At 38.2% G+C, this 14,623-nt stretch overlaps 2 protein-coding genes across 3 annotated transcripts; one reads left to right on the top strand and one right to left on the bottom strand.

Moving 5' to 3' along the window:
- Positions 1-5,696: 5,696 nt before the first annotated feature.
- On the top strand, positions 5,697-8,597 carry LOC140802398 (protein FLOWERING LOCUS T-like). The gene is made up of 5 exons (XM_073157913.1): positions 5,697-6,070; positions 6,847-6,908; positions 7,077-7,117; positions 7,368-7,584; positions 8,226-8,597. Exons 1-5 carry the CDS (start codon positions 5,879-5,881, stop codon positions 8,251-8,253), a joined length of 540 nt encoding a protein of 179 aa, XP_073014014.1. The 5' UTR covers positions 5,697-5,878; the 3' UTR covers positions 8,254-8,597.
- On the bottom strand, positions 7,175-11,353 carry LOC140802397 (pentatricopeptide repeat-containing protein At4g38010). 2 transcript variants are annotated; one of them, XM_073157911.1, is made up of 2 exons: positions 8,230-11,353; positions 7,175-7,551 (listed from the first exon to the last, which is right to left on the bottom strand). In XM_073157911.1, exon 1 carries the CDS (start codon positions 11,243-11,245, stop codon positions 9,470-9,472), a length of 1,776 nt encoding a protein of 591 aa, XP_073014012.1. In that variant the 5' UTR covers positions 11,246-11,353; the 3' UTR covers positions 7,175-7,551; positions 8,230-9,469. The 2 variants fall into 2 exon arrangements, with proteins under 2 accessions (XP_073014012.1, XP_073014013.1); XM_073157912.1 differs by having other exon boundaries at positions 9,350-11,348.
- Positions 11,354-14,623: the final 3,270 nt, after the last annotated feature.

Raw genomic sequence — 14,623 nt, 5'->3', positions numbered from 1 at the left:
GTAACCTCATTTTAGGAGAATGAGAATTAGATGACAAAATCAGGTTTAGAGAGCAAAATAATTATATTAGCATATAAAACTACTGTTTAACATTGTGGTCGGTTCACCTCTCGGACCACTCTGGCAATTCCTATTCTGATAACTATATCGAAAACTCACACTATTATTAAAATTCCTATCACATTAGATGTAATTCCTATACCCCCTTATACTAGTTTACAATCAAACACAAGAATAACCTAAACCGATATAATCAAACATATATACCTCATTGGATCAATTCCTATAACTTCTTACATAAAAACCTACTTCTGTTAGGGTTAATAATTTCATTAGCATATATAAAACACTAGCCATCTAAAGTGAATAAACTTTTACTAGAAGCTTTATATATACTCATTTTTGAATCCGATTCCTTCATATTATTGCCCTAGCTTACACATAGCTATAAGTTTATTCCAAAGCTTACTCAATCAAATCAAAAATATACTACCTAAAATAAACTTTATTTATTTATTTATTTATTTTCATGAGGACCACATCAATGACCTAATCATATGCATGCACATCTACAATTACTCCACTTTATAGAACTAAACAGTACCTCGATATGCGTGGTAGAACTCGGATAAATGGACACGATAGAATGAAAGATGTGAATAAAAACCTAGTATACATCTTTAGAGCTAGCTCTAAAGTGAATGAGCTTTTCTTTGCTTTCATTCTCATCATTAGTTTGTGAATCCGATTCGTTCATATCATTGTCCTACGTACAGTTAGCATGAGTATGTTATCCTTATAATTAATTGTAGGAATTTTATTTTATTTTATTTTTTGCATGTATAGAGCTCTCTTAATTTATTTGTATAGTTGCATGAATGTCTTTCAATATTAGTTCTTGTAACTCTTAGGTGACTATATATTAAATACCATTCTACTAAAATGATATAGTTTTTGTTAAGGGTGACATTTATATGCCAATAATTATAATATTTTGATAAATAGTTTAGAAACTAAAATAAAAATAGTGACATTTTTTTACCACAACCTCATCAAAGTTTGCTTGTAGTTTACATGAGGACAGAATGAATACTCGTGAGAAGTTCTTATTCTCTTGTCTAATTTGGCTTTGGTTAGGAATTAGACATCTATCTCTAGTTGATTTATGGCACAATAAAAACCAATTTTACTAAGTTTAATTTCTAAACCTATTTGGTTTGTGCATAAATTTCTCTTACTAAAATTTTATTATCGTCGCAATTTTCTTATAAGATTTGGCCATCAGAATAGTATTTAATATATGATTGGAAAACATGTATAAAGGATGTCGCCCAATTTATAAAATAGAAAGTTAATTTATAACTACCAATTGCTCATTTTATCCATCATTCTCTTATCATGTAATCAAACTCCATGGTTATTTTCAAGGACCTCAAATATAAACCCATCTTGACCGTCGAAATTTTCCTAATAGTAACCGATATCTCAGTGGTTATTTTAACGACAATCTTACATACTCCAATTGGATAGCGGTCAGATAATTAGAGTTAGAGAGACTCATGTCTGACTTGAATATTTTCTATGGCCTATGGATAACAAGCACATATAGCAACTCTTCCACTTAGAAAGTTTTGTGAAGTCATTCAAATGTCATCTTCTCCCCTAAAAATGGAGCTGTACGGAATATTTGGTGGAGTTTCAATCTCCCCCTCATTGCATCTGTATGACTAGGATTGTGGTCCTTTTCTGCATATAAAAAGAGCAGTGGTTGGATGAAGAATAGTCATTGGAGAATAATTTTGGCCCACCTTTGCCAAAAGTTCTATCCAGTTCTGCAATCCTCATCCCCTTTTTGACTGCCCCCCACCCTATTCTTAATTGAATGCAATTCTTGTACTATTGGGATACATGACTTGGTGACAAAAGTTGGTGCAAAAAAGATTTTGAGTCACCTTTTTGGGTCTTTATCCACAACCCCTTTATCAACATCAAATTTGTTAGTAAATGGGTGAATAAATATATATCATGCCTTTTTTTAAAAAAAATTTATTAAAGAACCAAATACAAGATAATCCAAAAGTGGATCTGCTTGTATATCATCCATTAATCAATATATCATATCTTTAACATGCCAACCCACGGGCCGACAAAGTTAAATCGTATGACCTACGAAAACATTAGCTCTGATACTTTGTTATATGTCGAATTGACCTAAAAGCCTAGAGTTATTATTATTTCTCTTGCATGGCTTTAGATTATACCAATGAGCTTGTTCAAAAAGATGGTGTAAGTTTATTCATAGTGGTTGGGAGGGGGCCTAGGGCAAGACTTCTCATAATTGATCACTTAGGTTATGCCCAATGGCATATCTCTATAGATTTTGGATGAGGTTGATAAATTATTTATGAATAAAGGGATGCCTAATTAGCTTTCAGAACTTGGTTGGGATTCTACACTTGGGTAGTTGACTTGAGAGAAAAGCAATATATGCAGCATTAGCGCATATTAAAACCACAATATTTGTATAGGACTGGTTAGTGTGGGGTTAGTTTGAAGGTGTTTTGTGGTAGTTCTATGTTTCATTCATGGAGTTTAATGAACTATATATAGTTCAGGGTTACAGGCTGATAGTCAAAATAAAAATTAGGTATCATATGAAAACTCTTGAAATAAGGGGTAACAATTTTTTTATCTAACTAGCTGAATTCTGAATACTTTAAATGAGTTTTGGGTTTTAGTATAATTGGGTTTGAGTGGTTCAAAATGTTCCTGCTTGTGTTTTTATCTCAACCCGCAAACTTATTTTATGATCCAATAACTCATTTATGATATCATAACTAGATTATAATCTGAATAATTTACTCATCCTCGTGTAACATGATAATCCGTTTATGACCCGCCAACCTGATTTCCGATATAATAACGATTATAATTCTAATAACTCATATAAAAAGTCGTGTAATCTGATAATCTATTTTATAATTTTTATAACCAGTTTAATAAATGTTCGTATTTTATGATTCATATAACTACTAAAATAGGGGGATCTAATTATAAATAGCTCAAGGATGAAATGACAAACACAAAATTACTAAAAAAAAATGGGGGTGTTATTTGAAACTTTCCCTTATAAAAAACACAAACAAAATGATGTCACTCCATTATCAATCATTCCTCAATCTTTACATCTTTCTATGACTCTAATTTCTCCACCTATGCCATGCCCATGTGATGAACCACTTTATTCTCAACCAATATCCATATCCATAAAGCAATTGGTAGATTCCTCTCCTTTACTTTGCACCCATGTAACATCTTTCACATCTCATTTCATATGCCCTCTTAGCCTCTTTTTTTTTTAATTATTTAAAAAAAAAACTATGTTGTTTGGTGTAACTTACCAATACTAGAGTTGAATAAACCTTTCTTTGTTTTCATCTTTGCCTCCTCTCTTTTGACATGAAGTTTCTTTCACTCTACTCTCCTTTGCTGTTTATCTATACATACTACATCTATATGATAAAAAGCTCAAGTGCTCAATTGGTCCTCAAGCACTACATTGTTCCTATATCAAAGAATGTTTAACTTAAATTGCACAATTAAATCACTGACATCATCATTTGTTGTTAAAAAACCGTAAATAGGCGAGTCGTCGAACCAAGTAAATCTGTGTGAAATTTTTTGTAATTAGGCCTTGGGTTGAGGGCAAGTATATATGATGGAGGTATCCAAATATTTGGTATTAGTGATCTCATTCAATTTGAGAATATATTTGCTAACTTTTGGTAGGAATGATTCTAGAAAGGGTTATTATGTTGTATATTTAGTTCTAGCCATGCATATGAGCAAATCTCAATAAAATTTTGGCAGGAGAATCCAATGGCTTTCCAAAGTAGTCCAGAGAGGGACAGGAACCAGAAGAATGAAGGCCAATGGCTATTAATTAAGTGGCAAATCCAACCATCCAGTAAATGTATTTGGATTTTTTTTTCTTTTTTTTTTTTTCTAAACAGGAGATCCAAACTTTAGCATCACTTCCTTTTCAATGCCATCAATTAAAAGTTAACATCATTGGCACAACACTGTCAGTACATAGCTAGTACAATGCAGGAGATTTTGAGATACAGAAGAAAGAAAGAAAGAAAGAAAAAAGTGAGTTATTAAAAGCTAAAACTCTCATATGATCACTAGATTAAAAGCTTGGAAAGTGTTCTCAGGAGGCAGAAATGTGAATTTGAGCAGAAAGGAACTTTTGTTGGAGAATTCTTGATTTGAAGATGTGAAAAGGAGTTGGTTGCTTCATGACATGCCACTGCATGACAAACAAGATGATAAATCCTCCTATTTGTCATTATATGTATATTCTAAATTTTTAGATGTATACGGAGAAGCTAATTAGGTCACCGGTTAGCTCGCCAATACAGAGGGGACAGATGATTTATTCATTATATGCGTATTCTAAATTTGTACATGTATACCGAGAAGCTAATTAGATTAGTTTGCCAATACACGGGGAAAAATTTAGGTTCTAGGGTTTAAGATTTAGAGGGAGATGTCGGGGGAGATTTTGGTCAATCTTTTTGAGCTTCAATGTCTGTGGAGCGCGCTATGTAATCGTGACTATTAATTTATAATTTTTTTTTTAAAAAAAAATATGCTTATCATTAACCTTTATTTAGGTTATTTAGCTGCATCCCAAGCTTATCACATCAATATATTATATGTGGTTGGATATAAAGCTATCCAACATCAAGTATTTGACATTTGATTCACATGCACTCTTCTAGTAGTAACAGGTGGAGGAATTTTTACCTCCACCACCGAAAGCAATTTGAGTTAATTAAAAGGACCAAAGAAGAAGTTCCAAAAAGTTGGGAAAAAGAAAAATATAAACACACACACACACACACACATATATACACAGACACAAGAGGAAGTGGGTTTTTACAAATGTCATCTTCAAACAATCTATGCTAGACTAAGAACAATTTATGCACCATTCAAAGGAGACAAAGATAGTTGTATCTCGAATGAATGAAAGAAAACTAACAACTCCATACACGTGTCCTCAGGAATCACATATTAATTCAAATCTCTTTTCTAACTCCACCTTCTTAGTCCAAATGGTTGGAAGCCAAGCCAAAGGGATCAACAAACAACTTATTATAAGTTTATCCTCGTATTCCAGTGGTTGGTTGAGACATTCAGTTCGCTATCGAATTTTAGATTTTCTTTAAAAAGAAATAAATTAATTTGAACTCGTTAAATTTGTTGTTGGTTCGCTATCTAACATAATATCCACCAGGAAATTTTGATAACTCCTAATCAAACAAGGGCGGCCCCTAAAAAAAAAAGGAGAATCTAATAGGCTTAAAAAGCCATTGTAGTTGTGGTTGCTTGCCCCCATGAGCTAAAAACTCTGGTAATTTAATGGGCAGGCCCTCGTGCTCATAAGACTTGTGAGGCATCATCACCAGGTCAAAAAGTGGCTGCTATACGTATCATTCATTCAATGGTTTGCAGATTTAGAGAATATGTGGCATGTTACATTAGATTTTATTCACCATTGGTGGAATTAATGGCCAATGCCCACTATCCCTTGTGGAGGCCCAAGGAGTGGAGAGAGCCTTCACACAAATTTCTTAAGTGTGTGATAGCTACCAAAATCTTTCTATACACATGAGAAGATAAAAAAAAGTTAAGATTCCCAATCCTTTGGAGAACTTACTCACGGTGTTCTTTTTGATGACTTAGCTATGTGTGTGTGGTGTCTATATATAGAAGGGTCCTGCCTTCTATCATTTTCATCCAAAGCTCACACCTAAGTCCACATTGTAGTTTCTTTGGTTATCTACTAGTAGTGTTTCTATTGGTGAGCATGTCGAGGGATCCTCTCGTCGTCGGGCAAGTCGTCGGCGATGTCTTAGATGCTTTTGCAAAGTCCGCATCAATGAGGGTTCTCTACAACAATAAGGATCTGACAAACGGGTCCGAGCTCAAGCCCTCGCAAGTCGCAAACGAGCCAAGGATTGAGATTGGAGGGAGGGACATGAGGACCCTTTATACTCTTGTAAGTATTACTCGCTATCGTTCTCAAACAGTTTAAACTTTTAGAGTAGTGTGAGTTTAACACTTTATAAGAAATATAAATTTGGCCAGTCTAGCAAAACCTTTCATCAATGCCAAGTGCTAACTAGGCTAAGTCTCCAATTCAATATAAATGTAACTAAAGTTGTTTCTCCACTCAGAACTAATGGCATGAAAAATAGAATCTTAGACTACTAATTTTGGAGTCCCTACACATGCTTTTTGGCTTTATTTCAATTGAGACCCTTTGACCTTCTATTTTTTGAGCACTTGCATCATGTATTTAATTGAAAAGTTTAATCTTCTTTTGCTATCAAAAGAGCAGGCACAGCATCAGGTCCAGATGATGAACATATTGCATATCTAAAAGGTGCATTTATTTCCAAACCTTGTGGGCTCCCTGTTGATTATAATGATAAATCCAATTGAAAAAAAATTGGAATGAAAAAGAAAGAAGAAATTTTCCCCATCAGCAAACTCTTTGTTCACCCTCTTAACATATGTACTGAAAATTAGATAACAATCCTAACAATAGCATTATTCATCTGAGGACAGCGCACAACTAATTGGTGACTCTTTCTGTAACTCCTGTACATAGCCTTTAGTATCTCTTTCCAGAAAGGAAATAGGTTCAACTTTGTAGGATGACATGGCTCTGCAAGAGCCTTTACAACATATTCTATGACCCATGGCAATATCATCTGTCAGTCTAAAGCTCAAGAATTGTTAAGAACAGTAGCATGATTATCTTCTCACCAGGTAATGGTGGACCCTGACGCACCAAGCCCAAGCAATCCAACCAAAAGGGAGTACCTTCATTGGTAAGCTTTAACTTTCTTGTCAAATCTAAAAAGAGAACAGCTACCCCTTTATTATGCGACTTAATGAACATTCCTAATGTTTCTTTCCTTTTAGTGCTCGAAAGGTTGCTCACTCCTGCAAAGAGAATTATATCAGAGAATAACTAATCAATTTTCAATGTCATATAGGTTGGTGACAGACATTCCAGAAACAACTAATGCCACTTTTGGTGAGAGATCCTGTTTCATTATGGCCACCTTTTTATTCATTGAAATTAGTTAATCTGTACAAAAAAAAAATCCTTTCTTTTTTTAAAATAACAAAGAACATGTTAATATGTTAAACAATTTTTCAATTATGAAAACAATGCTCAGTAGTATGTTCAACAAGTTCTAAACTTTTAAAGTTTAAACACATGCCCATGTATGAAATAAGGTCTCTTCTTCTTTATTGCGTTTCATTTTGATCATCTGCTTCAGGAAACGAAATTGTCTGCTATGAGAGTCCAAAACCAATGGCTGGAATTCATCGTTTTGTGTTCGTGCTGTTCCGCCAGTCCATACGACAGACTATTTATGCACCCGGATGGAGACCAAACTTCAACACAAGGGATTTTGCAGCACTTTACAACCTCGGCTCACCTGTCGCTGCGGTCTACTTCAACTGCCAGAGGGAGAATGGTTGTGGAGGTAGAAGGTATGTTAGACAATAATTGAAACTATTCATGTTTTTCCTACATAGAGCAAGAGGCAGTAATGCAGTAACAAAACATATGCATAGTCAAATGCATCAGACTGAACATTAGTAAATACCAGGTGCAGCTCACTGTACCACATAACGGGATGAAATTGATAATACTCTTGCAAATCAAATCAATGTCCAGCTTACCGGTTCATTTTGAGATTACTTTTGTCATGCTCAGATAACTTTGGTCATAATCAATCTTATACAACTTATGTTAAGAATTTTAAGATACATTAATCATCTAGGACATTTTGTAGTTCTCCAATTATGATTCATGATGCTACAAAAGCCCATAGTCTACAAGCCATTACTTGTACCTATGTCCTAGGTTTCATGTTTCCTCACAGCAGATTGAAATTCTAAATATGATTAAGTGACTAGTAATGGATTTTGAGAAATCTTCTGTAAGATGTTAACAGTGAAAAATGAACTTACAGAAAAATATATTCATGTAGATCTCAACTTTTTTTATTGCAGAAACTAGAATGAAGCGAATAATGCTTTCCATCATACATATACATGAAATTTGCTAAATATACAAGTTACAAACAAACTTTACATAATGTCTGAAGAAAATGTTTGTTGCATGAAAGGTACCAAGCTGCCAATGGATGGACTTGATGACTGCTCACAGCATGACTAAAGTTCTAGTCTTCTAGAGGTTGGTAACAGTTATATGGGATGACTGAAATACGTGGCCTGGCATAGACTCCAATTTCAGGATCACTTGTCATGCAACAAACAAGAAATGTTTATAAGAAGCAGTTTCTCTAATTTCATTTTCTGCATGTACAAGTTTCTTCTGTTTATCTGAAGTGAGTTTGCAAGTGCACCTTTGCTTCTCAACTAAGTGAAAGATAAAATGTTGTTGGTTCCTTCCTTCACATATGCCAATTAAACTTGTGATGTGAGGGATTGCTTTCAGAAATAAAGATCAAGATTGCCTTGAGCATGGGTTGGCATCATGTTAACTATTTCAACTAGATTCTGATCATATGTTTGAGAATGTGAAAGCAATGAAAATTAATCCAGATCAAACAGGCTAGTAATGTATGATACATATAAATATAACTGTAGTCAACTCTCACATCAACGAAATGAGGAAAGTGTAATAAGAAAGTAAGAAACCATATGAGAACAAATATGAAGACGTTCTGATAATATTATGTAATGTAACTTGTACTTACGCAAATTCAGAACTTCTAATGACATTAAGAAAAACAGCACAATTGGAACCTTGAAGTTGGACAACTGAGAAAAAGTAAACATGAACCAGACAGATGCAATCAGAAGTACGCAAGATGCAAAATGCAATCAGAAGTATCTATAGCCTAATCTTGCTCTCTCTAGGAAAAACTTGTCACAGAACTGTCAATGAAGTCATGAAGTATGATTGTCAAATACATTGTGAAGCAAAAATTTCCAATTGTCAGATTTCTACAAGGTAATTATTTGGAAGATCATCAGATGAAATATTTCCTAAGATATAGCCAAGTATAGCAAGTGTAATGGTCCACAAAAAGATGAAATCATCAAATAGCTAAGCAGCTGCGGCAGTATTCCATTATGTTTCAAACTTTTCACCAAGATCTCAGTTGTGATGGGACATTTCCAGTTTCTCAACTTCTTTGCTGCTTGTGTTGCTATCTTTTATGGAAGAAGTAGAATTTTGTTATAATAACAGCTGCCCTTGAAAACTTAAAAGTCAAAATATTACCTCAGCCTAGTTTTGTTCTACCGATGATAAAGTGTGTCAAGAATTGATTATGTGAACCATATTAGGAGTGTATACAGCAGACTGATTGTAACTCCCCAAGGGATAGTGTATTGGATCTCATTAGAGCCCATCAAGAGGAACTTGCTTTGCTAGTACGCCTAGCACCAGAAAAATCTCTTCCTTTTGGGGATGATCACAGTCTCCAACTAAAAACTCATGAGTCTTGCCATTCACCTCTATGACACTGGAACCTGGTTCCTTCTTTACACCCTTCTTCCTCATCAACTTCCTCAGTGCTGTGACATCTCCCCACCTATCATTTGTAGCATATATGTTGGAGAGGAGCACATAAACTCCACTATCAATTGGCTTCAGCTCAAGAAGATGACCTATGATCTGCTGGGAGAGATCCACATTCCCATGAGCCTTGCATGCACTCAGCATAGCACCCCATATAAGCATGTCAGCTGCCATTGGCATGACTCTGATGAGTTCATAGGCTTCCACTAATAGCCCAGCTCTGCCAAGAAGATCAACCATGCAACCATAATGCTCTATCCATGGTGTGAGATTATAGAACTTGGTCATGTAGTCAAAAAGATAACGACCTTCTTCGACTAGGCCAGAGTGACAACATGCACTAAGGATAGCAATAAATGTAACCTCATTAGGCGTAATACCAACATGAACCATCTGACCAAAGTACACAAGGGCTTCTTTACCATAACCATGTATTGCTAGTCCACCAAGTAGTGCATTCCATGAAGAAACATTCTTGTGAGGCATCTTACGGAAGATAAGCATAGCAGCATCCAAGCACCCACATTTTCCATACATGTCAACCATTGAAGTCCCTATATGCACATCCCACTCAATGCCTTTACGGTCAATGTACTCATGGACCCATCTCCCTGAATCTAATGCTCCCAAGCTCGCACAAGCTGACAGAACACTAGATAGAGTTACCTTGTCAGGCTCCATCCCTGTAGCTTGCATTGCATAAAATACCTCTATAGCATCATTTGGTTTCTTGCATTGCACCAACCCACTAATCATACTAGTCCACGAAACAACATCCTTCTCGTGAAGCTCTTCAAAAACCTTCTTTGCATCATCCAGACATTCACACTTTGCATACATATCCAAAAGTGAATTGCAGACAATCACGGCCACCTCAGCTTCACGCTTAAAAATCATGCAATGAATTCCCTTACCCATAACCAAATTCCCTAATCTCCCACATGCGACAAGAACATTAACCAAAGTCGCCATGTTTGGTTCCACATCCATCAAACCAAACAATTCCAATGCCTTGCTGAACATTCCACCTTTAACATAAGCCGATATCAACCCAGTCCATGACACAACATCTCTTGCACCCATTTCATCAAACATGCTACCTGCATCTGAGTACCTGCCGCAAATTCCATACAGATGAACAAGAGCATTCTGAACATAGAGGCGGCAAGCAAAACCTATCTTAATGGAGACACCATGAAGCTGTCTACCTTCATTAAAGCCTAAGAATTTGACGCAAGATTTGAGAACTATTGGATAAGTGTACTTATCGGGACGAATGCTATCGCAAAACATATGCTTGTAGACAGCGAAAGCCCATCTTGGTTTCTTGCTTTGGGCGTATTCAGAGATCAAAGAATTGAAGGGGAAGGCATTTGGATAGAGGTGGTGGATTTGGTGGAGAGATTTGTACGCAAAGGAGGGGTGGAAGAGCGTGGCTAAGTATTTGACGAAATTGATCAGCACAAAGTAGTCTTGCGTGATGCCGGAGGTGAGAAGCAAAGCATGGATTTGGTTGAAGGAGTTGATGCTTATGCGCTCATTGAGGAGGGTTAGAATTGTTGACTTAAAGTGATGATGGGTGGAAGCTACACTCATAGGATGTAGAAAGAAGCTAAACGTGCACAAGAAGAGCAGTACGAACTGTTTGACGAAATGAGTTAGTAAAGTTTCGGAGTTCACTTCACAGGAGTGTACGCTATTTTTGACTTAAATATTAACCGAAGTTTTGGAAAACTAAATATATCAAATCAACCATGTTAAAAACTTTTTGTTTACTTGAGAACATCATGATTAAATTCCTAATATCTATTAATCCTCTCCACCTATTCAAATGTGACGTTATGTCCACTGCTAGGCGGGGTGGATCATGTAGGCCAAGTGCGGCCACCAGGCTCCACCCTTGGGCCTTGGTCTCCAGCGGCAAAGGGAGATGTCTCGTGAATATGGAGGGTTTTCTACCAAACGGTCATTGATCTGAGGATGGGGTGTCACAAGCTCGTGGGAAATTGGATGACAATCAAAACTGCTTCTGAATCATGGGCCTCCACAGTGTTGTGGAACCGGCAAGCAAGAGTGATTCATGCCTTCCTTCTCTATGAATACCTCCTTGTTGCGGATCTCATGTATGATGTGACGTAGAACATTCCTGGCATGCTCAAGGAATGCCAGGAATGCTGATTGCTAGAGCGATTTACACCTTTTTAAACCCTTCCCTCCTAGTAAGGTGGAATGGGTAGAAGTGATTGTGGTCACTGTCGGTTGCACCTTGGGTGCACATTTTCTGTTGGAAGCTGCTGTTGAATAGAATTCCAACCCTTTCTTGCCCAGCCGCATATCAAGCTTGATGATCCATGCTGCCTCTGCAGTTGGCACCCTAAAACCTGGCCAAGCTCTTCTTCACTTGCAAGTATGCCTCAAAAGTGTAGGTTGCCTTTCTAGTAGGCTCGACGGGTGCTTTAAGCCTTGCTAGGGGTGTAAATGAGCTGAGCCTGAGCGAGCTGGCTCCAGTTCAGACTCGACTCAAAATTAATTTCGAGCCTCAATTTTAGGCTCAGGCTCAGCTCAACTTAATTCGGGCTGAGCTCAAGATGAGCCAAATCGAGCCCGAGCCAAGCTGAAGCTTGAATTGAGCCTATTATCAAGTCTTATTTAAGCCAAGCTGGATCGAGCTAGATCAAGCTGGATTAGCTCGAACCAAGCCAAAAATTATTTAAGTTGAATTAGCCAATCCCTTCCTCCTTCTCGTCGGTTTCTTTGTCTCCTCTCATCGTTCTCAAGGACGTCGTCCACCGCCATGTCCGCCTCTCCGACAAATACCTCCTCGACTCCAAGCTCGATGGCGGTGAGTTCGGTGTCACCCGCCTCTGCACCGACAAACAGATCTCCGAGGTTTCAAAACCCTAGCGTGCAAATCTATCCCCAAGTGAAAGCTTCGAACAGCTGTTGACGTCGATAACATTCGCCACGAGGTCACCATCATGTCGTTGGGGTGGTAGGAGTCGACAGAGAGGAGGCTGTAGAGTGTCGCTGCGACAAGCTGGGCAGCGACCGAGGGCGATGGGAGGCAAAGGGCGGCAGTAAGCATGTCAAAGAGGATCAGGGTCGCCATAAGAGCTTTGTAGGAGGAGATCGAGAGGTTAAGTAAGGCCGCCGCCGGAGAGGAGGCGGTCCACGAGGAGTGGCATGACCCCGACATCACCCGAACCTCGTCCGCCTTAGGGTCGCGTATAAGGATGCCAACGCAATGCACCTCGTCATGGACAAGGTGACGCCTTGAAGAAGGAGGACTTGGAGGCGCAGGTCGACGGCTCGACGAGGAGAAGGAGACAGATTAAAAGGGATTAGGATTTGGGTTTAGGGTTTCAGTATATATACCGAGCCTATCGAGCCGAGCCTAAGCGAGCTGGCTCCAGCTCAGGCTTGGCTCAATATTAATTTTGAGCTAGTTTCAACGACTCAAGCTCGACTCATCTCTAACCAAGCCGAGCCGAACTTGAGCTTCAGCAGAGCCGAGCCTGAGCCGAGCTCGAGCTGCTCGTTTATTTTGACAACCTTAAGCCTTGTAGACAACTTAGGTCATAATTAGGTCATGACTATCTGGGCTGCGGACCAGGTTCAACCCTTTGCTCTGTAGCTCATTTGGAAACAACATAAACAAGTTGCATTCAGAGGTGAACCAAATCATCTACGTCAAGCCCTTCATAGGGTAGTCCACTATGCCCATAGCTATGCCATCCTAGCAAAGCCTCCGTCTATGTAGAGATCATCAGCCCCATGCAACGTAGAATCCTCCTCTGTGGCTGGCTCAAGCTCAACATTGACGGGCTTTTTGTGCCTCATGACCACTAGGGAGGCACTAGAGCCATTTTATAAGTGAGCCATGGAGAAATGCTTTCGTCAACCTAGAACCTACTCCTAGCGATTCTGCATTGCTCTCTGAATTTGGGTTATCAGGCTAGGTCTCAAAGCAATTACAACTCATTGCAAGCTCATCCTAGATCGACTGCCTTCAGCTGGTCAAAATCCTCTGCAAAGAGACAACCAATTCTTGGCAGCTTAAGAACTTGGTAGATGAATGTCTTTCTCTGCTTTAGTCCTGTGAGGCTATAGAGATCTCCCACATGTTTAGGGAAGAAAATTGCATAGCCGATTGAGCGGCTAAGCATGATAGGGGTTCCTCCCGTGACTATTTTGTAGGGATTTGTGACCCCCTCCCCTAGAATTGTATAACTTGTTATTCTTTGACATGTCGCCAGCACAACTAGTTGACATGCCTTATAGCTGAGCTCTGCACTCTTTCGCTCAAAAAAAAAAAATCTAGTAATCACCAAAATAGAAAATAAAAGGAATTTCCTTAGGGTTAATTTAGTAATAAATGAAAATCTAGATCATTTTTGGCATCGTGATCTAAATCTGATCTGACAGCTTGGCGGTAGAGATGATCATTGGGAGGGCTAGGTCAAGTTTGGGCCAAGACTTTTTAGGCCGACCAGGCTTAAATGTTTGGTCACGGCTCGCTCAACCCAACAATTACTTGGGCCGGGCCGGACTCGAGCAGGACTAGAAGACTATAGCCCGGTATCGCTCACTAGCCTATTGTATATCGAGCTTAGGTCGAACATAATGAGCCTAACATAACATGCCAATTTTAAAATTGTATTATATTCTATCGGGCCAAGTACAATGGGTATCTATGAAGATATTTTAGTTATCTTTCATAGGAACATGTTTATATATTGATATCTAGTTTATTAAATATGTGACGTGTGATTAACAACCATGGGAATGAACATACATAATGGGCCGGGCCATGGATGGGTGTAGCAGGTTGGGCCAGACCGGATGGGCAAAGACTTGGCCCATGTTGCTTACTATCATCTCGGGCTCGGGTCGGGCTGGGCTTGGCTCGGTTAAAATTGGACTGGTTCGGACTTGGGTCCAATGATCATCTCTACTAGACAAAACATGATAATT

The sequence above is a fragment of the Typha latifolia genome, chromosome 15, assembly GCF_019914945.1.
Source record: "Typha latifolia isolate L0001 chromosome 15, TyphaL0001v2, whole genome shotgun sequence".
Classification (NCBI taxonomy): domain Eukaryota; kingdom Viridiplantae; phylum Streptophyta; class Magnoliopsida; order Poales; family Typhaceae; genus Typha; species Typha latifolia.
Note: the sequence above shows the minus strand (reverse complement) of the source record. Positions and strands in the feature narration are given on the sequence as shown.

What these genes read in the sequence shown, in the direction of transcription:
- LOC140802398 (XM_073157913.1), top strand. Translation starts at nt 5,879, where the DNA reads ATGTCGAGGGATCCTCTCGTCGTCGGGCAAGTCGTCGGCGATGTCTTA. An exon ending in AAAAGGGAGTACCTTCATTG is followed by an intron (nt 6,909 to 7,076) that starts GTAAGCTTTAAC and finishes AATGTCATATAG; the next exon opens with GTTGGTGACAGACATTCCAG. An exon ending in AATGGTTGTGGAGGTAGAAG is followed by an intron (nt 7,585 to 8,225) that starts GTATGTTAGACA and finishes GTTGCATGAAAG; the next exon opens with GTACCAAGCTGCCAATGGAT.
- LOC140802397 (XM_073157911.1), bottom strand. Translation starts at nt 11,245, where the DNA reads ATGAGTGTAGCTTCCACCCATCATCACTTTAAGTCAACAATTCTAACC.